At 38.7% G+C, this 25,053-nt stretch overlaps 2 protein-coding genes across 2 annotated transcripts in view; one reads left to right on the top strand and one right to left on the bottom strand.

Annotated features, from left to right (window-relative positions):
• LOC130071743 (steroid 17-alpha-hydroxylase/17,20 lyase) overlaps positions 1-7,055 on the top strand; it is a 25,181-nt gene extending 18,126 nt beyond the window's left edge. The window contains exons 6-8 of the mRNA XM_056236603.1: positions 3,429-3,598; positions 5,204-5,307; positions 6,632-7,055. Coding sequence (XP_056092578.1) covers positions 3,429-3,598; positions 5,204-5,307; positions 6,632-6,876 — 519 coding nt within the window. The 3' untranslated portion in view covers positions 6,877-7,055. The remainder of the gene's footprint in view (positions 1-3,428; positions 3,599-5,203; positions 5,308-6,631) is intronic.
• Positions 7,056-12,567: 5,512 nt separating this feature from the next.
• On the bottom strand, positions 12,568-18,027 carry si:ch73-290k24.6 (uncharacterized). The gene is made up of 2 exons (XM_056236606.1): positions 17,936-18,027; positions 12,568-13,863 (listed from the first exon to the last, which is right to left on the bottom strand). The coding sequence occupies exon 2, from the start codon at positions 13,738-13,740 to the stop codon at positions 12,844-12,846; it is 897 nt and encodes a 298-aa protein (XP_056092581.1). The 5' UTR covers positions 13,741-13,863; positions 17,936-18,027; the 3' UTR covers positions 12,568-12,843.
• Positions 18,028-25,053: the final 7,026 nt, after the last annotated feature.

Genomic DNA, 25,053 nt, shown 5'->3' with positions numbered 1-25,053 from the left:
CAGCCTGTCAAGAAGTATGTCGTGATCGACAGTGTCAAATGCAGCACTGAGGTCGAGTAGTACCAGCACTGATAATTTGCCTTTATCAGTATTTAAGCGAATATCATTTATTATCTTTATGAGCGCTGTCTCTGTGCTGTGATGCGATCTAAAACCAGATTGAAAATTGTCAAAGTATCCATTAGAGCTTAAGAATTTGTTCAGCTGATTGAAGACAACTTTTTCAATGATCTTGCCTATGAAAGGAAGATTTGAGATCGGTCTATAGTTGCTTAATAAGGTCTTATCCAGATTGCTCTTTTTCAGGAGGGGCTTGACAACTGCAGTTTTCAGGGAGTTTGGAAAATTCCCAGAGATAAGTGAGGCATTTACCACTTCTAGGAGATCTGCTTCTAAACAGTTTAACACACTTTTGAAGAAAGATGTGGGAAGTGCGTCAAGGGCGCAGGTTGATGTTTTAAGGTGCTGTACGGTTTCTTCCAAAATTTTGCCATCAATTTCATCAAAATCAGACATAGTAGCTGCTTTCTCAGGTTGTGGTCTGATCTGTCTGACCCCAGTGCAGCTCAATGATGTGCTGATCACCTTTCTGATATTATTGATTTTCTCAGAGAAGAACGAAGCAAACTCCCTGCACTTGCTGTCTGAGAGCATTTCACTGGGAATCTGGCTTGGGGGGTTTGTCAGTCTCTCTACAGTAGCAAAAAGTGTGCGTGTGTTGTTTAAGTTGCTGTTTATAATATTTGAGAAGAAAGTCTGTCTAGCTTTGCCTAGTTCCATATTGAAAGCATGGATGGTGTCTTTGTAGATGTTATAATGGACTACAAGTTGTGTCTTCCGCCACATGCGCTACACACACACACACACACACACACTACACTACTGTGGACTATAGCGTTCCTACTGCACCACCCACAGGTACACACACACACACACACTACACACACCTCCACTACACTACTGTGGACTATAGCGTTCCTACTGCACCACCCACAGGTACACACACACACACACACACTACACACACACCTCCACTACACTACTGTGGACTATAGCGTTCCTACTGCACCACCCACAGGTACACACACACACACACACACACACACCTCCACTACACTACTGTGGACTATAGCGTTCCTACTGCACCACCCACAGGTACACACACACACACACACTACACACACCTCCACTACACTACTGTGGACTATAGCGTTCCTACTGCACCACCCACAGGTACACACACACACACACACACTACACACACACCTCCACTACACTACTGTGGACTATAGCGTTCCTACTGCACCACCCACAGGTACACACACACACACACACACACACCTCCACTACACTACTGTGGACTATAGCGTTCCTACTGCACCACCCACAGGTACACACACACACACACACACACACACACTCTCACACACACACTGCACTACTGTGGACTATAGCGTTCCTACTGCACCACACACAGGTACACACACACACACACACACTACACACACACCTCCACTACACTACTGTGGACTATAGCGTTCCTACTGCACCACACACAGGTACACACACACACACACACACACACACACCTCCACTACACTACTGTGGACTATAGCGTTCCTACTGCACCACCCACAGGTACACACACACACACACACACACACACCTCCACTACACTACTGTGGACTATAGCGTTCCTACTGCACCACCCACAGGTACACACACACACACACACACTACACACACCTCCACTACACTACTGTGGACTATAGCGTTCCTACTGCACCACCCACAGGTACACACACACACACACACACTACACACACCTCCACTACACTACTGTGGACTATAGCGTTCCTACTGCACCACCCACAGGTACACACACACACACACACACACACACCTCCACTACACTACTGTGGACTATAGCGTTCCTACTGCACCACCCACAGGTACACACACACACACACACACACACACACACACCTCCACTACACTACTGTGGACTATAGCGTTCCTACTGCACCACCCACAGGTACACACACACACACACACACACTACACACACCTCCACTACACTACTGTGGACTATAGCGTTCCTACTGCACCACCCACAGGTACACACACACACACACACTACACACACCTCCACTACACTACTGTGGACTATAGTGTTCCTACTGCACCACCCACAGGTACACACACACACACACACTACACACACCTCCACTACACTACTGTGGACTATAGCGTTCCTACTGCACCACCCACAGGTACACACACACACACACACACACACACACACACCTCCACTACACTACTGTGGACTATCCGGTTGTTAAGTCGTGACGTAACCACTCTCCGATAATACTGTTTCCGGGTCCAAAGGCCGGGTCCTCTCTACCTACCTACCGCTTTCGCCCGAGTTTTAACGTGTTCCCGTGTTGTTTAAATAGATCGGAGTTAAAAAACAAGTGACATTCAACTGTCATTCTACCGCTTTCCCTGTGACGAGAAAGATAAGAGAAAATGGCTGCAGTTGATAAGGTAAGTTACAAATCTTAAACGAATGAAGAAACTTTGGCGCCAGTGGGTGCTATCCCTTAATCCCTAGTAACACCCACTGGCACTGAAGCGAAAAAAGCCCTTAAGAAAAGGGTTTATTTAGTCTAGGATCTGGAGTGGACGAGCGGAGCGCTTGGGCCCGGAAGAGGCTAAACGTCACGCGTGACGTCAGACTTAACAACCGAATAGCGTTCCTACTGCACCACCCACAGGTACACACACACACACACACACACACACACACACACACACACTACTGTGGACTATAGCGTTCCTACTGCACCACCCACAGGTACACACACACACACACACTCTCTCTCTCACACACACACACACACACACACACACACACACACACACACACACACACACACACACACACACACCTCCACTACACTACTGTGGACTATAGCGTTCCTACTGCACCACACACAGGTACACACACACACACACACACACACACTCTCACACACACACACACACACACACACCTCCACTACACTACTGTGGACTATAGCATTCCTACTGCACCACACACAGGTACACACACACACACACTCTCTCACACACACACACACACACACACACACCTCCACTACACTACTGTGGACTATAGCATTCCTACTGCACCACACACAGGTACACACACACACTCTCTCACACACACACACACACACATACACACACCTCCACTACACTACTGTGGACTATAGCATTCCTACTGCACCACACACAGGTACACACACACACACTCTCACACACACACTGCACTACTGTGGACTATAGCGTTCCTACTGCACCACACACAGGTACACACACACACAGTTACACACACACACTTACACACACACACTGTGCTGCAGGTGCAGGATCGTGTTCACGCTGAGCTGGATGAGTGTGTGGGTCGGGATCGTCCTCCGTCTCTCAGTGATCGATCGAGTCTCCCGTTCCTGGACGCCGTCGTGTGTGAGGTGATGCGTATCCGACCCGTCAGCCCGATCCTCATCCCACACGTCGCTATGCAGGACACCAGGTAACCATGGCAATAGCGGAGTCAACCCTGCTGGTTACCATGGCAATAGCGGATTCAACCCTGCTGGTTACCATGGCAGCAGCGGAGTCAACCCTGCTGGTTACCATGGTGACGGAGATACATCATAATTAGAATATTAGATCCAGGGTTTTGTCATTGCTCATGCAGTGAAACGTTTCAATGGTGCAAAACTTCTGAGATGATTGACGTTAGACTTTTTTAGCAAGTAAAAGACTTTTAGTCTTTATATATATATATATACATATATACACTCACCGGCCACTTTATTAGGTACCCCATGCTAGTAACGGGTTGGACCCCCTTTTGCCTTCAGAACTGCCTCAATTCTTCGTGGCATAGATTCAACAAGGTGCTGGAAGCATTCCTCAGGGAGTTTGGTCCATATTGACATGATGGCATCACACAGTTGCTGCAGATTTGTCGGCTGCACATCCATGATGCGAATCTCCCGTTCCACCACATCCCAAAGATGCTCTATTGGGTTGAGATCTGGTGACTGTGGAGGCCATTTTAGTACAGTGAACTCATTGTCATGTTCAAGAAACCAATTTGAAATGATTAGAGCTTTGTAACATGGTGGAAGTAGCCATCAGAGGATGGGTACATGGTGGCCATAAAGGGATGGACATGGTCAGAAACAATGCTCAGGTAGGCCGTGGCATTTAAACGATGCCCAATTGGCACTAAGGGGCCTAAAGTGTGCCAGGAAAACATCCCCCACACCATTACACCACCACCACCAGCCTGCACAGTGGTAACAAGGCATGATGGTTCCATGTTCTCATTCTGTTTACGCCAAATTCTGACTCTAACATCTGAATGTCTCAACAGAAATCGAGACTCATCAGACCAGGCAACATTTTTCCAGTCTTCAACTGTTCAATTTTGGTGAGCTCTTGCAAATTGTAGCCTCTTTTTCCTATTTGTAGTGGAGATGAGTGGTACCCGGTGGAGTCTTCTGCTGTTGTAGCCCATCCGCCTCAAGGTTGTGCGTGTTGTGGCTTCACAAATGCTTTGCTGCATACCTCGGTTGTAACGAGTGGTTATTTCAGTCACTGTTGCCCTTCTATCAGCTCGAACCAGTCTGGCCATTCTCCTCTGACCTCTGGCATCAACAAGGCATTTCCGCCCACAGAACTGCCGCTCACTGGATGTTTTTTCTTTTTCGGACCATTCTCTGTAAACCCTAGAGATGGTTGTGCGTGAAAATCCCAGTAGATTAGCAGTTTCTGAAATACTCAGACCAGCCCTTCTGGCACCAACAATCATGCCACGTTCAAAGTCACTCAAATCAACTTTCTTCCCCATACTGATGCTCGGTTTGAACTGCAGGAGATTGTCTTGACCATGTCTACATGCCTAAATGCACTGAGTTGCCGCCATGTGATTGGCTGCTTAGAAATTAAGTGTTAACGAGCAGTTGGACAGGTGTACCTAATAAAGTGGCCGGTGAGTGTATATATATATATATATATAGTATACAGTTGTCTTCCAGTAGGCACATTTGAGATGGAGTGAGTTGGTCATAGTGATGCTCACCTTACAGAGAGATGTTTGATATCCCATAATGCCTCTCTTCTGCAGTTTGGGGGGGCACACAGTTCCCAAAGGAACCCGGGTTTTGGTGAACATGTGGGCGATCCATCATGACCCCAAACACTGGGATGAACCTGACACATTCAGACCAGGTGAGAAAACGACAACCCGCCAAAATACAAGTCTGGTTTAACTTGAAGAAATGATGACAGAAATATATTACTGTTGTACTGTAGAGTGTACTACTCAAAGTAATACTAATAATTAATACAATTATTAAAACTTCATTTTTTAAGGCATATCATAGTTTTTTCTTCCACGTTTTAATTTTAACAGTGAAACTTTATTTGCCAAAAAATTAAAATAATTGTTACATTTTTATTTGATCACGTTTAAAAATCCCTTCATGTAATTATTTTTGATAATATATTTGCATTAAATCATACAGTACATCCAGAAAACACAGAATTTCTGAAAAAATAAAACAAAAATTTCACAGGGCCCTATTGTAAAAAATATTTAATAAATTATTAAATTGTTAGTGTTTTATGGATTTTTTGACACGTTTTTTTATGACTAAAAATTAATTAAATCATTAAAACGGAATCCAGAAAAATTTAAAAATGGAATTTGGGAAAAAAATAAAACCAATTTCATAACCATAACTTAATAGAATTTAGTCAAATTTGATGTCTCATGATTTCAATTAATTAGACATGCTTTTTGATTAATACAAATGTAATTGAAATGCATAAATCTTGAAAAAAAGGCTTAAATTATTTTAGTGCGGAATACAGAAAAATTTAAATGGAAAAACATGGAATTTGGGAGAAATATAATGGAATTTTAGTGAAAAAATAAATAAATAAAAGGATTTAATAGGGCTCTAAAAATGTCATTTTTATTTAACTTTCAATAAATTGCTGATAAATTGTATGAGTTTCATGATTTTAATTAATTGCATTACTAAATGTAATGTAACCATTTAAACGGAATTCAGAAAAAAACTATGTTTTATTATTAGGGCCCTAAAATGTACTTTTTTAAAACTTAAGAAATTTTTTGTAAAATTGTAAATGTCTCATGATTGCAATTAATTAGACATGTTTTTGGATGAATACAAATGTACTTAAAATGCACAAATCTTGAAAAAAGGCTTAAGTGCGGAATCCAGAAAAATTTAAACAAAAAAAAATGGAACTTGAGAGAAATATAATGGAATTTTGGAGAAAAAAAATTAAATGGATTTAATAGTGCTCTAAAATTTTTATTTGAATGTAACTTTCAATAAATTGTTCTTAAACTGTATAAGCTTCATGATTTCAAAAAATTACATTTTAATGACTAAATTTAATGTAACAATTTAAACGGAATTTTTATTATTATTATTGGGTCTCATTTCCAGCTGCAGATATTTGTTAAACACTTTGACTGTAGTTTCAGCACCAGACCTGTGTGTTTCTGAACCCTTCACAGAACGGTTCCTCGACTCGTCAGGGAAAAGAACGACTCCTGCCAGTTTTCTCCCGTTCGGCGCTGGTCCTCGCGTGTGTGTGGGAGAATCTCTGGCCAGGATCGAGCTGTTCCTGTTCGTCAGTCGCCTCCTACAGCGCTTCCGCTTCAGCGTCCCGTCGGGAGCTTCATTACCAGACCTGACGGGCCGGTTTGGGGTCGTGCTTCAACCTCAGCGCTACACTGTTCGAGTCACACCGCGACACTGAGCCCGAACTGCAGTCTCCTCTGTTAGACACCAGGTGGCGGCACTGAGTCATTCATCACTTAAAGGGACAGTGCATCCAAAAATGAAAATTAGCCCATGATTTACTCACCCTCATGTCATCCTAGGTGTATATGACATTCTTCTTTCAGACGAATACAATCTGAGTTATATTAAAAAATATCCAAGCTTTATAATGGCAGTGAATGGCTGTTTCTGTTTTGAAGTCCATAAAAGTGCATCTATCCATCATAAAAGTGCATCTATCCATCATAAATGTGCATCCATCCATCATAAAAGTGCATCTATCCATCATAAAAGTGCATCTATCCATCATAAAAGTGCATCTATCCATCATAAAAGTGTATCCATCCATCATAAAAGTGCATCTATACATGATAAAAGTGCATCTATCCATCATAAAAGTGCATCTATCCATCATAAAAGTGCATCTGTCCATCATAAAAGTGCATCTATACATGATAAAAGTGCATCTATCCATCATAAAAGTGCATCTATCCATCATAAAAGTGCATCTATCCATCATAAAAGTGCATCTGTCCATCATAAAAGTGCATCTGTCCATCATAAAAGTGCATCTATCCATCATAAAAGTGCATCTGTCCATCATAAAAGTGCATCAATCCATCATAAAAGTGCATCTATCCATCATAAAAGTGCATCCATCCATCATAAAAGTGCATCTATCCCTCATAAAAGTGCATCTATCCATCATAAAAGTGCATCTATCCATCATAAAAGTGTATCCATCCATCATAAAAGTGCATCTATCCCTCATAAAAGTGCATCAATCCATCATAAAAGTGCATCAATCCATCATAAAAGTGCATCCATCCATCATAAAAGTGCATCAATCCATCATAAAAGTGCATCTATCCATCATAAAAGTGGATCTATCCATCATAAAAGTGCATCTGTCCATCATAAAAGTGCATCTATCCATCATAAAAGTGCATCTATCCATCATAAAAGTGCATCTATCCATCATAAAAGTGCATCAATCCATCATAAAAGTGCATCTGTCCATCATAAAAGTGGATTTATCCATCATAAAAGTGCATCTATCCATCATAAAAGTGCATCAATCCATCATAAAAGTGCATCTGTCCATCATAAAAGTGCATCTGTCCATCATAAAAGTGCATCTGTCCATCATAAAAGTGGATCTGTCCATCATAAAAGTGCATCTGTCCATCATAAAAGTGGATCTATCCATCATAAAAGTGCATCTGTCCATCATAAAAGTGCATCTGTCCATCATAAAAGTGGATCTGTCCATCATAAAAGTGCATCTATCCATCATAAAAGTGCATCAATCCATCATAAAAGTGCATCTATCCATCATAAAAGTGGATCTATCCATCATAAAAGTGCATCTATCCATCATGAAAGTGCATCTACCATCATAAAAGTGCATCAATCCATCATAAAAGTGCATCTATCCATCATAAAAGTGCATCTGTCCATCATAAAAGTGCATCTGTCCATCATAAAAGTGCATCTGTCCATCATAAAAGTGCATCTGTCCATCATAAAAGTGCATCTGTCCATCATAAAAGTGCATCTATCCATCATAAAAGTGCATCTGTCCATCATAAAAGTGCATCTGTCCATCATAAAAGTGCATCTGTCCATCATAAAAGTGGATCTATCCATCATAAAAGTGCATCTGTCCATCATAAAAGTGCATCTGTCCATCATAAAAGTGCATCTGTCCATCATAAAAGTGCATCTGTCCATCATAAAAGTGGATCTGTCCATCATAAAAGTGCATCTGTCCATCATAAAAGTGGATCTGTCCATCATAAAAGTGCATCTATCCATCATAAAAGTGCATCTGTCCATCATAAAAGTGGATCTATCCATCATAAAAGTGCATCTATCCATCATAAAAGTGAATCTATCCATCATAAAAGTGCATCTGTCCATCATAAAAGTGGATCTGTCCATCATAAAAGTGCATCTGTCCATCATAAAAGTGAATCTGTCCATCATAAAAGTGCATCTATCCATCATAAAAGTGAATCTATCCATCATAAAAGTGCATCTGTCCATCATAAAAGTGCATCTGTCCATCATAAAAGTGCATCTATCCAACATAAAAGTGAATCTGTCCATCATAAAAGTGCATCTATCCATCATAAAAGTGAATCTATCCATCATAAAAGTGGATCTATCCATCATAAAAGTGGATCTATCCAACATAAAAGTGAATCTATCCATCATAAAAGTGCATCTATCCATCATAAAAGTGAATCTATCCAACATAAAAGTGGATCTATCCATCATAAAAGTGCATCTATCCATCATAAAAGTGAATCTATCCATCATAAAAGTGCATCTATCCATCATAAAAGTGGATCTATCCAACATAAAAGTGAATCTATCCATCATAAAAGTGCATCTATCCATCATAAAAGTGAATCTATCCAACATAAAAGTGGATCTATCCATCATAAAAGTGCATCTATCCATCATAAAAGTGAATCTATCCATCATAAAAGTGCATCTGTCCATCATAAAAGTGGATCTGTCCATCATAAAAGTGCATCTGTCCATCATAAAAGTGGATCTGTCCATCATAAAAGTGCATCTATCCATCATAAAAGTGCATCTGTCCATCATAAAAGTGCATCTGTCCATCATAAAAGTGCATCTGTCCATCATAAAAGTGGATCTGTCCATCATAAAAGTGCATCTGTCCATCATAAAAGTGGATCTGTCCATCATAAAAGTGCATCTATCCATCATTAAAGTACATCTATCCATCATTAAAGTGCATCTGTCCATCATAAAAGTGCATCTGTCCATCATAAAAGTGGATCTATCCATCATAAAAGTGCATCTGTCCATCATAAAAGTGCATCTGTCCATCATAAAAGTGGATCTGTCCATCATAAAAGTGCATCTGTCCATCATAAAAGTGGATCTGTCCATCATAAAAGTGCATCTATCCATCATTAAAGTACATCTATCCATCATTAAAGTGCATCTGTCCATCATAAAAGTGCATCTGTCCATCATAAAAGTGGATCTATCCATCATAAAAGTGCATCTGTCCATCATAAAAGTGCATCTGTCCATCATAAAAGTTCATCTATCCATCATAAAAGTGCATCTATCCATCATAAAAGTGCATCATAAAAGTGCATCTATCCATCATAAAAGTGCATCATAAAAGTGCATCTGTCCATCATAAAAGTCCATCATAAAAGTGCAACGCCTGTGCATCGAACATGAAATATAACATAAATACCATTGATTTCTCAAACACAAACTATGTTTCTTCGAACAATTTTACCTTTTGAGTTTTTTACTTGGTAAAGGTTTTGGCACTTGAAATTTGAGCATAAAAAAAATCATGGACCTGCTTCGAAAAGGTTAAATGGTCCTGATAAAGAATACTCACACTTGTGTTTCTCGCGGTCAGAAATGACGCATTGTAAATGAATGGAGAGTTTCCTCTAGTGGAAGCGTGTGGTACTGCAGCCGAACACACTCTCACTGAACGCTCGTCTACTGAGATATCAGACTCAGATTTAAAACACAACTTGTTTAGATTTATGTCTTTGATTAACTCAGTTCTAGAGTGCAACATGTTTTGGGAAAATATATGTTTCATATCAAAATAAAACTAGTATTATTGTGCATTTTTCATGACCAAAAACCTTTTAAGTTTAAACTTTTTTCACTCCAGCAATAATCTTCTTTAAAAAGAGACCAAACTTAAGTTGAACATTATCAAACTAAAATATAGCCTACATTCATTTCATTCAAATAATGTATATATATACTGTGTGTGTGTGTGTGTATTTGACCTTTTGCAAGAAGCAGGTCAAAGGTTTCTGTTCTCTGCATGAAGTAACGTCTTGTTTTACACGAATGGATTAAATAAAACAAAATTATTAATTCCATTTAATTTAATCAAACACAATTGATCAGTTCTCTTTAAAGCACCAGTGATTCATAAAACACCATTTACAATCAGTCCCTGTCACACACACACACACACACTCACTGGGCAAACAGAGATTACAAAGACAGGCTGCTAATTGTGTGGTTTCAGTAAAGCGTTTAGTCTTTAAATGTTTGAATTACACCGTTCACAGCGCCGCACATCAACGTCAAACACACTCTATTGCTCACACTAGAGTGGGTCGTCATAGTAACGCCATGGTAACGCAACAGTGATGCTGGTAACACTGTCGATATTCTAAGATGGAACACAGAACCCCTCTGACAACATTAAACAGCAGCACACCAAACACTCCGATCAGCATGCGTACAAAATAGAGATCATTTCATATCGAGCTTATATATTCATCTGAAGCTACTAGATTTATTCTTATGTATAATTAGATCTATTTCCATATATATATCTATGTATGATGGAGTCAACAAATTCTGTCTTTAGGCTGAATGAATCTCACGAAAACGTGAAATAAAAAAGTTAGAATCATGTACAGTAACAGTTAAATGTTATTTTGTAAATGTATATATATATATGTATATATATACGGTGTAATTATATATATATATATATATATATATATACATATATTTACATTTTTATTATTTAATTTTTTTCATGATATTTAATCACATTTTCTTCTCTGAATGGTAATTATTGTGATTATTATTGTTGTGTTTTCTTTCATTTTCATTATTCTCAATAGCTATTCATTGTTAAAACAATGACTTTTTAAATTTGAATCTATATATTAATGGCAGTAGAACATATACTGTCATGACGTACCTATATTATACAATGCAAATATTATTTGTTCACATGACAGTAACGGTTAAATGTGCTTAATTGTCATGAAATGCATGCAAAAATTGTTAAGGTCCTAAAAATGGGGTGTTTTCTTAATGCAAAATCTAATTTCTTATTTCTATCATCTGATTACGGCATGAAATGTGATGTTCGTGAGATTCACCCGCCTGCGCGTCGTAAATGAACAATGTCGTTTCGATGTCTGACATAGCAAGACGTAAACGAATGTTAATAAAAAAGCACAATAAATGGAGAACCGAAGCAAAAGTCATGTCCTGAGGTGTCGTCTTGATTCGTTGTTAGTGGTTTGCGATGCAGCATCTGTTTTGGCCAAGCTGGTGTCCTGGAGAAACGCTTCCTTCAGGTAATGATGCGCATTACCCACAATTCCATGGGAAGGGCGTTTGTGTACGTTGTTTAATCACAACTGTCGGTGTTCTTTTCAAAAACTAATGAGCAAAAGCAGCAGTCGGACTGTCAAGAGAGAAAGTAGGAAAGAAGAGGAACATTTTAAAGGTCCGTTCCGCTCGTCCAGTCAGAACACTGTCCACTCTTTAGGGTGTGTCTTCAGGTCGCCTTGTGCAGAGCAAGTTTTACTACTACGAATGGCCAAAAAATCAAACAAAAGTAAGTGTTGCATTATAGGTTATATTAAACATTTTAATGCAAAAATTTGTTAAATTAGGAATGAAATTATGCTTCAATGGCATGTTTATTCCTCCATTGCATGATGGGCCAAATCAAAGGTCATCACAGGCCGACGTTGGTCTGGTTTGGGCATCTCTGATCTAGTGTGTGTGTGTTAGCAGAAACAGACACACTACCGGTCAAAAGTGCGGAATAATTAAGATTCGTAAATGTTTTTGAATAGTCTCACCAAGGCTGCATTATTTGATCCCCCAAAAAAAAACAGTAAAAATTGTGAAATATTTTTAGAAATTAAATCAGCTGTTTTCTATGTGAATATATAGTAAATTGTAATTTATTTCTGTGATCAAAGCTGAATTTTTAGCATCAGTCTTCAGTCACATGATTTATTTTGTTGCTGATTTGATCTTAGTTATTCCAAAATTTACGGTAGTGTGTGACCTTCTAATGTCAGTCTGTACAGTTGCTCTCACAGAGCGTCACTGATTTTAAGATCTACAGTCTCACACTCATTTATGCACTCGGTCAGTCGGTTTCCATTGCAATGACGACCGTGTCAGAGGGCGGAGTCACAGATGAGACAGGCCACGCCTCTTTCCCATCGCCTGGCATCTGTCTGGCTCTGGCCGAACAATCTGGACTATCATGAAGAAGAGTGTCATCCGTCCCAATGGCCGACTCTACCGGTAAGTGTCCTCCTTCTTCCTCCTCCTCGTCATCCTCTTCTTCAGGTTCCACCCGGCAACGGCAAACCTCGATGCCAGAGTCGCCAGTCAGCCGTCGCTGCTGGAAGTGCGTTTGGTCGACGTCCAGGTCGCTCACGGCGGAGTCGCGGCGCTCGGGTTCGACGCCGGGAGAAAACACAGCGGATCTGGGCGGAGATTGAGGGGGCGGAGCTACAGGCTCCTCCCTCTTCTGCTCGGGACGAACGCCAAGCGGATCGGAGATCGAGAACAGGTGCAGAGACGAAGAGGACGAGATCGAAACGCTGGTGATATTCTTCGACGTCGGGCTGTTAGTATTGTTTGCATCACAGATATTGTTAGTATTAATGGTTTGGCATGCATCTAATATGTCAGTAACGTTATCTGTGCTACTAGTGTTGAGGTTCTTCACCGGTTTCGTGTTCCCATTGCAATCCAAGGGGGCGGAGCATGGAAGCCCCGCCCCCTTGGAGCATGGAAGCTCCGCCTGCACGACCTCGATCGGTGATTGGCCACTGTCGTTAAATGGAACGCTCTCGTTGTGCATGACTGCGGCGTGGGCGTGGCCAGACTCGCTGAGGGAGGGCGTGGAGGCGTGGCTTGTGTCGGTCTCATCCGTGAGTTGGGCTGACGAGGGGGAGGAGCTACAGGGTGATGACGGACAGCAGGAGTCACATGAGCAGCTGGTGTAGTTGTCGGAGCTCTGGGATGACATCATGTGACTCGGGCCCGGGTGGGCGGAGCCTCGTGGGTAGGCCACGGAGCTGTAGGGAGGGGGGGGGGGTGCTGGGCTGAGCTGCTACTTCCTCATAGGATGGCAGTTTAAGTGAGGCGAGGAAACCTGCCAATGAGAACTCAAGATTAATATACTTAGTTTAGCTTTGTGCCCGTTTTCATTTAGACTCTTAAAGGGGTCGCACACCGGACGAGAAGCGCAGCGTCGCACATTTTCTCAGTTTATGGCCAGAAAATATTGTTATGTTTAAGGACATTATGAAATTAAGATGTTATTGCTATGTTATGACTGTACTGTACAATTAAATACAATCGTTGTTGAGTCTGCAGTCTGAACACTTTACCTCAGGAGGTCCGTTAACTGAATTAATTGAGAATCTCACCTGAAAATCAGATCATTTTCATCTACGCAGCTGATTTCTGTCAATGAATGTAAAACTAAATGTGTCTTGCAGCACAGGGTGAAGTCAGTATATACATTAACCACGATTTGAGACAAATTTAATGTAAATTTAATATAAAACCATGTAAGTGGCAGGGCAGGATTTTGAACCTGAGCGCTGCCGGTGTGTGTACACACACTCATAGAAAATAATGTGTTTGAATTTTAAAGACGTGCGCTGCGCTTCTCGTCCGGTGTGCGACCCCCTTAACTGTGTAATTTGTGTTCCTCCAACTATTCACAATAATTCTGCTATAGATTTGCACAAAAATAAACAGAGGGGGATTTATTTTGTGATTTTTATATTGTGTTCTGCACTATTATGTTACTAACATGATTTAATTAGCATTGTATATTGCAGTGTGTATTGTGAATTGGGTCTTTGATGAATTGCTTATGTTTAGTTGCTTTTCAGCAAAATGCATTAATGTAATGGAATTATTTGATATTTTATGATATTGCTGATATCTTAATCTACATTTGTGACCCGATCTGGCGAAATGAGTCGGAAGTCGCAACGTTCTATTTTAAGATATGGGCCGATTATGTGGAAAAACAATGAAATAATAGATTTTTTTTTTGTGTGCTAATTTCAAAGAACAGACATTCAAAAATAATCTCCCAAAGTTTCGTAGTCCAGATAATTGAGTAAAGGTATTTAAATTACTATTAAAGTTTACAAAGTTTTACTAAATTCGCTGGAAATGAACATTGCTTTTCTCAACTCCTCTCGTCACCTCTGAGCATTTCCCGGGTATCCCCTGAAACGTCACTATCTCTGCTCTTTAAATGGTGTTACACGTTGTATAGAGCCAATCAAAAAGCTTGTATGTACACAATGTACACAAATGCTGATCATTTGTCGATGGGAAGCCGTTTCGACTGACCGGCACGCGATTGGTCCAGCCACCCTCCTGTCAGTCTCGCAGCGAGCGCTCTGTGTAATAAACAAGCTAGCAGATCTCCTCAGAAAGATTAAATATTATTAATTTGAGAAATGTCGCTGTCAAAAGTGAGCAAAGTTGCCAAAGCGTCATCAAGCCCCCTGGCCATTGCACACTGAGTCCGCGTTTTTTTCGTATGCGTTTTTTCGTATTGATTCGGTGGCTCCGAATTGTCAAAACACCATTCAAAGTTCAAACTGCTTGCTATGGATGCGAAAAACTTACGATTGTTTTTATATAACTGATGAAAGTTTCGTAGTGTGACCGCGTGATTGACATAACGTGATTGACAAATGTGAATGAGTGTAGCTATTTATCTGCAAGTAGAATCCATTACAATGTGTTTGATTAACCCAATATTTAACTGTTGGTATCTCCGTTATGAATTTGTTACGCTGTTATTGTCAACTAGCCTACACTAAGATATGAATGCATAGACTAGCATTATTTGATCTCTGTTTCCTTGTCTCTCTGCCTCTCACTTTCTCTCTCACACACACACACACAGACAGACACACACACCCTCTCTCTCAAGCAAAAATGTAGCACCTCTGTTCAATCTTTCTGATTTTAGTACATTTTTGTAAAAGGTAGGCCTACTGTTAAATTATTTATTCAAATAAAAACTTTAAAATAATTTGAGCTTCAGCCTGGTTTAATAGCATTTATATATTAATGTCTTTGGTCAAATTAAGCTGTAAAATAAGTTTATCCCTTTAAATGTAATGTATTTTGAAAGATATCAACAAAAAACGGGCAAAAAACTTTAAAAGCGATTTTCTCAGGTTTTTAATTGGAAAAAGAGGGCAGACGACCATAATTCAAATGTGTATATCTTTACAACCATTCAAGGTATGACTTTGACTAGGATATCAATTGAAAGCTTATGGTCTCCTCTTTCCATTAATACCAAAATCTCATTTTTTAAATTTGGGTCACTGTGACTCATTTTGCTGGATCAGGTCACATTTAGATTTCTGGGAAAATATTTTTGTTTAAACCAAGGCACTTATATAATTACAACTTCTGTTTATTTTTAAATTATTTGTTTATTTATTCATCTTTCTTTTCTTTTCTGCATTTCAGAAGCTTTTCTTTAGCTTACCAATGTAGTTTATGCTAAACCTGGCATTGTGCACTTGAATATTTGATAAATATTGAATGAGTATGTAGTTTTATGACAAATTCCTAATTTGTAAGTTGGATAAAAGTGTTTTCTAAATGAATAAATGTAAATAAGCTCTTAAAGGCTTTTTTCTTACTGTTCCAGCACTAATATTGTATATTTATACATTTGTGCTTCAATTGTATAATTCTCTGCAAATTAAATGAACAAAAGAGAGTCGTGAGAGTCACAATTCTGAATTTTCCACTTTCTTTTTGTGCGTGTGTGTGTGTGTGTTTCTTTAAAGTAATTTTATATTTGTTTTTCTGGTCGATATGACAGTGGTTTTGGACACCCAGCGAAGTGGATGCAACATCACGCAAAAGCATGACAAAAAAAACAAGATTAATTGAGGATTTCACCTCGTGTGAGTGAACAGTTTATTTTATTTATTCGAGGATGTATGTTATAATTTTTATGATTGAAACGTTTTTATGAAGATAAAAATAACTGAGTGCAGCTTTTACCCTGAGATTTTCAAATACAATATTTTTTTCAAATGTCCAATAATTTGCATCCAAGTGTGAATATTTTTTTGTATGTAATGAGTAGTCAGCTGTATAGTCTCCATTTCTAACCAGTATTTTAAGTATTTTTATATTTAAGCCACTACAAGTGCAATAATTTACGCCAAACTTTATAGTTTTATTCCTATCTATATTCTGAAGGTTTTTACTGAGGGGTTTGTTCATATATCATTCACACTGATTTATATAACATTTTATTCCCAAAAACATGGTGAAAATGTATTTATTTCTGGCTGTTGACAGTATTTTCTGATTCATGCAGTGATGAAAAGAGATATCCAAAATCCCCTCAGTAAAATCCTTTAACTCTAATATGTCAACTTAATCAAACATGAATTTTGATCCTGGCTTGATCCGATGTTCAGATTTATTTTCTGGAAATGTATACAAATTAGTGCATATTTAAGTAGATAGTGTCTCATTTGTATATTTAAACCTAAACTTGTAATACAAAACAATTGTCTTAATTTACTGTGATTAATCGACTGGGGAATTATGGTGATATCTGTTAGTTAAAATTTGAAACGCTTTTAGAGTGCAACTTTAACCTCCATTTTAAAAAATGGAGCAAAATCAAGTCTTATAATTTGCATCAAAGTGTGAATTGTTTTAGAATATTTTTTGTGCAAATAAACTGCAAAAAATGCTTTTCTTACTTAGTATTTTTGTCTTGTTTCCAGTCCAAATATCGAACATTTCTTAAATCAAGATGCATTTACTAGAGGAGTAAAATAACATAAGATATTATGTCCTGTTTTCCGGAGGAATTAATCAAAATTAAGTGAGTTGATGCTTAAAAAAAGCAAAATGATCTGCCAATGGGGTGAGAAAAATAATCTAAATTCAAACAGAAACAACATTATTATTTTTCTTACCCCATTGGCAGATAATTTTGCTTTTTTTAAGCATCAACTCACTTAATTTTGATTAATTCTCCAGAAAACAAGACATAATATCTAATGTAATTTTACTCCTCTAGTAAATGCATCTTGATTTAAGAAATGTTTGATATTTGGACTGGAAACAAGACTAAAATACTAAGTAAGAAAAGCATTCTTCTCAGTGTGTGTTTGTGAGCATGAGTTAGGAGCAGTTCTTACTGAGGTCAAACATGGAGGACGGGTAACTGCACGCCCCATGGTAGGCCATGAGGTTGATCTCTCTCTGTCTCTGCTGCTGTTGGACTCGCTGCTTCGCCTGACGGTGACGATACGCACAGCAACAGCTGAACAGGATTAGCACACTCCACAGCAGCCAAAACCCTGAAACACAACCAACAATACTTAAAGGAGCAGTTCGGCTTGAGGGTGAGTAAATCATCGGGTAATTGAACATTTTAAGGCTTTCTGAAGCAAAGCGATGAGTTTGTGCAAGAAAAATATTCATATTTAAAAGTTTATAAAGTAAAATAACTAGCTTCCGGCTAAAGCACAACTTACGCGAGTAACACCGTGTCTACACGCAACTACACGCAACGCGCGATAAAAGCTATTTTTTCCATGTTAATCAGAGTTTTTGTCCTAGCCAGCCGCAACACGCGACAATTCTATTTTAGAAGCGGTTTCTATTTTTCTGCGACGTCACGCTGGTACAACAAACACAAAGTGTGGCAATGATAATCTCAGGTACTGTTTATGTGCTTTATTTAATGTTAAAAGCGTGTAATGTGCCTTTGAATATCATTTAGTGCTCCAGCTTTGTAGCTGTAAAAGCAAGAAAGGATAATTCACCTCAGATCTTGAAATTAAACAAATGGAAACAGACAAACAAAAACGTTCAAACTGTGAATGACTTGAGGGTGAGTAAATCATGGGCTAATTTTCATTTTAAAGTCAACTACTTCTTTGAAGAATAAAGGCATCACTAGCTAGTGATGTATGTCTCGAGACCGGTCTCGAGACCACTTTTACGTGGTCTCGGTCTTGTCACGGCCTTGACTGTCTTTGGTCTTGGTCTTGTCTTGGTCTCGGACCTCTCGGTCTTGTCTAGGTCTCGTTGTCTCAGACCGACATAGTGGTCGGGGGATTTAGCAATATCAATATCCACGACGATATCCGCAACGGATTGAAGCGCGCGTCCTGAAGACAGTGCGGTGCGCGAGCCGTATCCGCGCCACTGATCGCAGCGGCAACGAGCACTTTGATCACTTGATTTAAAAAACACATAGGCTATCATGTACAGTTTTTGATGTATTAATATTTAGTAAAACACATATCAGTGACATGATGGGTTTTAACTTCATTCAGGAGATTTTGGGTAACTGCACAACTGACAGATGACTTTGAGCGCACCGCCAACGGTGTGTGTGTGTGTGTGTGTGTGTGTAACCATAGCGACAAAACAACCAACTTTCGGATCCTGGACTTTAGCTTAGAATTTCGTTTTAAAAAATATAATTATGTATTTAAAAGTTGCAGAATGGATTCATTTGGAGACTTCGAAATCGGCAGAGATAGGCAGGCAATGCAAAACAAAATCTTACAAGTTATTGCTTAGCTTCAACAACATTAGTCCGTTTTTTCCCCCCTCCGGTCTCAGTCTTGGTCTCGACTTGGTCTCGGTCTTGGTCTTGACTTGGTCTGTCTTGGTCTCGACTTGGTCTGTCTTGGTCTTGTCTTGGTCTCGATACCCTCTGGTCTTGGTAGTGTCTTGGTCTCGGTTTAGGCGGTCTTGACTACAAGTCTATCACTAGCTCTGTTTCCATTCAACGTTGCGAATTTAACTTATTTGCGAATAAAGCAACATTTGCATCCCATTTGTTCAAGAGAACAAAATCGTCACTTCCTAGGAAATTATAAAATATCTGTATAATAAGGTTTCATTAGTTAACATTAGTTTATGAATGAACTAACATGAACTAACAATGAACAAAACATTTGTTACAATATTCATTAATCTTTGCTAATAAAAATACACTCGTTCATTGTTTGTTCATGTTAGTTCACAGTGCATTAACTAATGTTAACAAATACAACCTTTGATTTTAATAATATATTAGTAAAAATAAATGCTGTAGATGTCTTGTTCATTCTTAATTCATGTTAACTGAAGTAGTTAACTAATGTTAACTAATTAAACCTTATTGTAAAGTGTTACCAAATAAACCAAATCATTCAGATGACAGACTTTGACTCACTTTCAGAACCACCAAACCAACATATGAGATGCTGTGATGTGATTGGTCCGCTGGTAAGTCCAGTTATCCAATCACAGGCTTTGTTGAGTTTGTTGTTGCATATCAGGGATTTGTTCGGTAAATGTGTTTCCAGTTAATATGCATGTCTTCTTATCAGATAAAGAAAATTATTCACCTCAATTGAGTGCACAAGTTTTTAATGTGTATTTTTGAGTTTATGCTTTTATATTTTATATCCCAAAATTTGCATAAAAATCGGTGGATGGAAACAACTATTTATGCAGAATGCTAATCATTCATTCAGTCATGTATCGTCACACAAACCTGAATATATTCCGTGATGTTTTGTGCACGTACTGTGGCCTATGTTTGGCTTTTCTAAATGTTGAATCTATTGATGTTTTCGAGAGCAGACTCTTTGAATAAGTTTGTCATATTTAGATGTGATGATTTTTTATTATGGTCTTTTATTTTCTTTTTCAAATTTCTCTTTCTCTGTACAGTCTTTTGGTCTACCTTTGAAAGTGCGTTAACTCAAGCTAAGTGCGTTAATTATAATCAGATGCTTTCTTTTTAAAAAGCTGCTTGAAACCAACAATTGTTGATTGACAAGTGTGTAGACGATCCACAGGGGCAGATAAAGTCACATCGTCATTTACACATTATTATGGACTAATAAAGATGACAGAATCTATTGTATTGTAAGTAATGAGTAATCAGTTGTACAGTCTGCATTTCTAAGCAGTATTTTAATAGTGTTTTTATATTTAGGGCAAGACAATATATGCAAAAACATTGTTCTTTCAGGCACTAGCATTTTGGCCTATTTTGCTTCTACACTCACCTAAAGGATTATTAGGAACACCTGTTCAATTTCTCATTAATGCAATTATCTAATCAACCAATCACATGGCAGTTGCTTCAATGCATTTAGGGGTGTGGTCCTGGTCAAGGCAATCTCCTGAACTCCAAACTGAATGCCAGAATGGGAAAGAAAGGTGATTTAAGCAATTTTGAGCGTGGCATGGTTGTTGGTGCCAGACGGGCCGGTCTGAGTATTTCACAATCTGCTCAGTTACTGGGATTTTCACGCACAACCATTTCTAGGGTTTACAAAGAATGGTGTGAAAAGGGAAAAACATCCAGTATGCGGCAGTCCTGTGGGCGAAAATGCCTTGTTGATGCTAGAGGTCAGAGGAGAATGGGCCGACTGATTCAAGCTGATAGAAGAGCAACTTTGACTGAAATAACCACTCGTTACAACCGAGGTATGCAGCAAAGCATTTGTGAAGCCACAACATGCACAACCTTGAGGCGGATGGGCTACAACAGCAGAAGACCCCACCGGGTACCACTCATCTTCACTACAAATAGGAAAAAGAGGCTACAATTTGCAAGAGCTCACCAAAATTGGACAGTTGAAGACTGGAAAAATGTTGCCTGGTCTGATGAGTCTCGATTTCTGTTGAGACATTCAGATGGTAGAGTCAGAATTTGGCGTAAACAGAATGAGAACATGGATCCATCATGCCTTGTTACCACTGTGCAGGCTGGTGGTGGTGGTGTAATGGTGTGGGGGATGTTTTCTTGGCACACTTTAGGCCCCTTAGTGCCAATTGGGCATCGTTTAAATGCCACGGCCTACCTGAGCATTGTTTCAGACCATGTCCATCCCTTTATGGCCACCATGTACCCATCCTCTGATGGCTACTTCCAGCAGGATAATGCACCATGTCACAAAGCTCGAATCATTTCAAATTGGTTTCTTGAACATGAGTTCACTGTACTAAAATGGCCCCCACAGTCACCAGATCTCAACCCAATAGAGCATCTTTGGGATGTGGTGGAATGGGAGCTTTGTGCCCTGGATGTGCATCCCACAAATCTCCATCAACTGCAAGATGCTATCCTATCAATATGGGCCAACATTTCTAAAGAATGCTTTCAGCACCTTGTTGAATCAATGCCACGTAGAATTAAGGCAGTTCTGAAGGCGAAAGGGGGTCAAACACAGTATTAGTATGGTGTTCCTAATAATCCTTTAGGTGAGTGTATATCTATGTATGTCTTCTTTCAGAGTAAAACTGAACAAGTAAAAAGGGGAAAATATCATAAATACACATTTAGGTGTTTTATTGCACTTTATCTATTTGCATCTGTAGATTTCAATTACAATACATATCTTTAAAGAGTTTATTCTCCACTTCTGTAGCACTTACAAACACCAAAATTTACAGTTTTATTCCTGTCTATATTCTGAAGGTTTTTACTGAGGGGTTTGTTCATATATCATTCACACTGATTTATATGACATTTTATTCCTAAAAAAAAGTTTTATTTTCGGGCTGTTGACAGTCTTTTCTGATTTATGCAGTGATAAAAAGAGATATTCAAAATCCCCTCAGCAAAATCCTTTAACTCTAAAATGTCAACAAAATCAAAAAAGAAATTTGATCCTGGTGTTATCCAATGTTCAGATTTATAATCTGGAAATGTATGCAAATGCGTGCATACTTAATTAGATAGTGCCTCATTTGCTTATTTAAACATAACATCTCAGAAAACTTAACATACTGTGTATTAATATACTGTAATTAATAAACTGGGTAAATATGGTAATACATTAGTTTAAATTTTTACCCTATTCTTAACAGGAACCAAAAAATTCAACCCAAAAATGAATCAACATGCAAGATTCTAAGAACGAAAGTCGTACGAGTTTGGAATGACATGAGGGTGATTAAATGACATAATTCGCATTTTAATCCAGTTTACAGGGAACATTCTCAAAGTTTTGAACATACGCTCTTCCAGGAACGTTCATAATTGGCCTTTAATAATGTTCTCAAAACAGCACAAAAGCATTATGTATACATAATTTACGGTATCCTTTTTTCTGAAACCTTTTAGTTGGATGTTTGTCTAATATTTTTAAATGTTACTACTTGTTTCAGAACATTCAGAAAACATTGAAAAGTAACGTTCCCGTAATGTTTGAAGAATGATAAAATAGAATGTTGACAAATTTCCTATGCATTCTAATACTACCGTAAAGAACCTTATACTACCTTATACTACAGTAAGCACAACAACAATATTTATACTTCATTTATGGAAAGAAAAATCTGAAACGTTTTAGTTGGATGTTCATGTAACATTTTTTCAGGAAACATTCAAAAGTAACGTTCCCAAAAAAAGGAATGTTCCCTTAAAGTCCCCCTGTAGTCGATAACTTTATCCCTTAAAACTCAGGGATATCACAAAAATTACATTTAAAAGTTTTTTCCTTGAAAAGAAATTCTTAAAATATCTTGAATGTAACTCGACACCCTTGCCTCATTTAGTATTCGCAGTTCTATGAATATGCAAATTAGCCCCGCCTCCACTCACTCACAGCAGATTAGAGATCCACTCTAGTTACCTTGGTAACAAAGTCATTTATGATGTCAGAATAGGGCTGGGCGATATAGCCAAAAAATTATTTCTCGGTATGTTTTGGTTAAATGGCGATATACGATATATATCTCGGTACTTTCTACTGTTTCCTATTTGGATAAAGAAAATCTGTATTTATTTAAAAAAAAAATATTTCACATTCTGCCCAATGATATCCTACAAACAATGTTGATATTGAAGGATATGGAACCAAATATAGTGAATGTAATGTAGGCTATGCAATATATTACGTGCAAAAAGCTTTTGTTTTTAAATTGATTAAAGGCTAAACTAAAAACGAAAATGAAAACAAAAACAAAAACAAAAGCACAAACTAATTATATTAGCCTGCATTTGATTACTTATTATAATGGTCACTTTCATAAAAATATACTTGTAGGTTTAAAATTCCACATATGGCACATTTATTGTTCCAACAACAAATATTTTAGCAATAGCCTATGTTTATTTTAGTCGGAATTATTGCGCTACTATTCTATTGTGCTCCGTCTGTTTGGCGCTCGTTCACGGACGCTTGAATTTTAGCGGAGATTCACTTGCAGAAGCTCGTCCTCTCCTGACAGTGAAATGGACATATTTTGTTTGACTTTCTAACATTTACAGATGGAGAATATACCTGTGAAATGTAAGTTAAGCACTGAGGAAAGCACCACATCTTAAACTTATTAAACAGCGCAAGTATTTATCTGTCAGTCAGCAACAGTATCTGTCAGAGCATCTGACAGGACAAGCTGCTTTAAACTTGTTAACTATATCTTACCAGTTATTTTGAAGCCCTTAATATAAGCTTGTGTCATGTTTAGGACAAATTGTACGCTACTTTCACTGCAGCTCACACTGCGACCTCTGCTGTTTTTCTGCCGTTGCTCGTATCAAACTACTGTATCGATATAAACGGTATTGCCTTATTTCATCGTTTCAAAAAAATATATCGATATATCGTACAAACTCGATATACCGCCCAGCCCTATGACAGAAACACCAGCGATTTCAAAATGCGTTTTTGGTTCTCTGTCATTTTAACGAGAAAATACTCAGCAATGCTGTCGACTTATGAATTTACACATGGTTTGTCTTATTAAAAACACCACATAGACATATAAACAACATTAAAAGCTGGATTTTCACCACAGGGGGACTTTAATGTTCGCATAACCAAGATTTCTTTTTTGTTCAGAGAACATTCGGAAATAACAAAATTATCGATTTTTGTTAGCTGGGATGAATATTGACGGTAATTGTGTATGTGTGCTGGTTAAACAGAGGGACTCACACCACAGCTCATAGTAGTACGTGCAGCAGCCGGTCTCCTGGCAGCAGTGTCCGGTCTGGCAGAGGTATCCGCTGGCGCTGCTCGTGCCGGGACAGTAGCGCGGGCTCCCCAGGAGAGGCAGGGTCCCTGAACTGTGGTACTCCATCCCCTGCAGCAGCGCGTGACGCCACCGAAACACTCGGTCCCCCTCTTCCTCCAGAACTGCTGCTATGGGGCATTCAGAGCCCGCAGAGTCTGGCAACAACACATCAAAAACAGAGAATGCCACGTTAAACAAGTGCACAGAAAGCACAATCTTTGAATCATTCCAAAACAAAAATCTGTTTTTTTTTTAATGAACATTAATGTACTTT

The sequence above is a fragment of the Rhinichthys klamathensis genome, unplaced genomic scaffold, assembly GCF_029890125.1.
Source record: "Rhinichthys klamathensis goyatoka isolate OS25496 unplaced genomic scaffold, OSU_Roscu_1.1 h1tg000454l_1, whole genome shotgun sequence".
Lineage (NCBI taxonomy): Eukaryota > Metazoa > Chordata > Actinopteri > Cypriniformes > Leuciscidae > Rhinichthys > Rhinichthys klamathensis.
This window is presented reverse-complemented; position numbering and strand designations above follow the sequence as displayed.

What these genes read in the sequence shown, in the direction of transcription:
- si:ch73-290k24.6 (XM_056236606.1), bottom strand. Translation starts at nt 13,740, where the DNA reads ATGATGTCATCCCAGAGCTCCGACAACTACACCAGCTGCTCATGTGAC.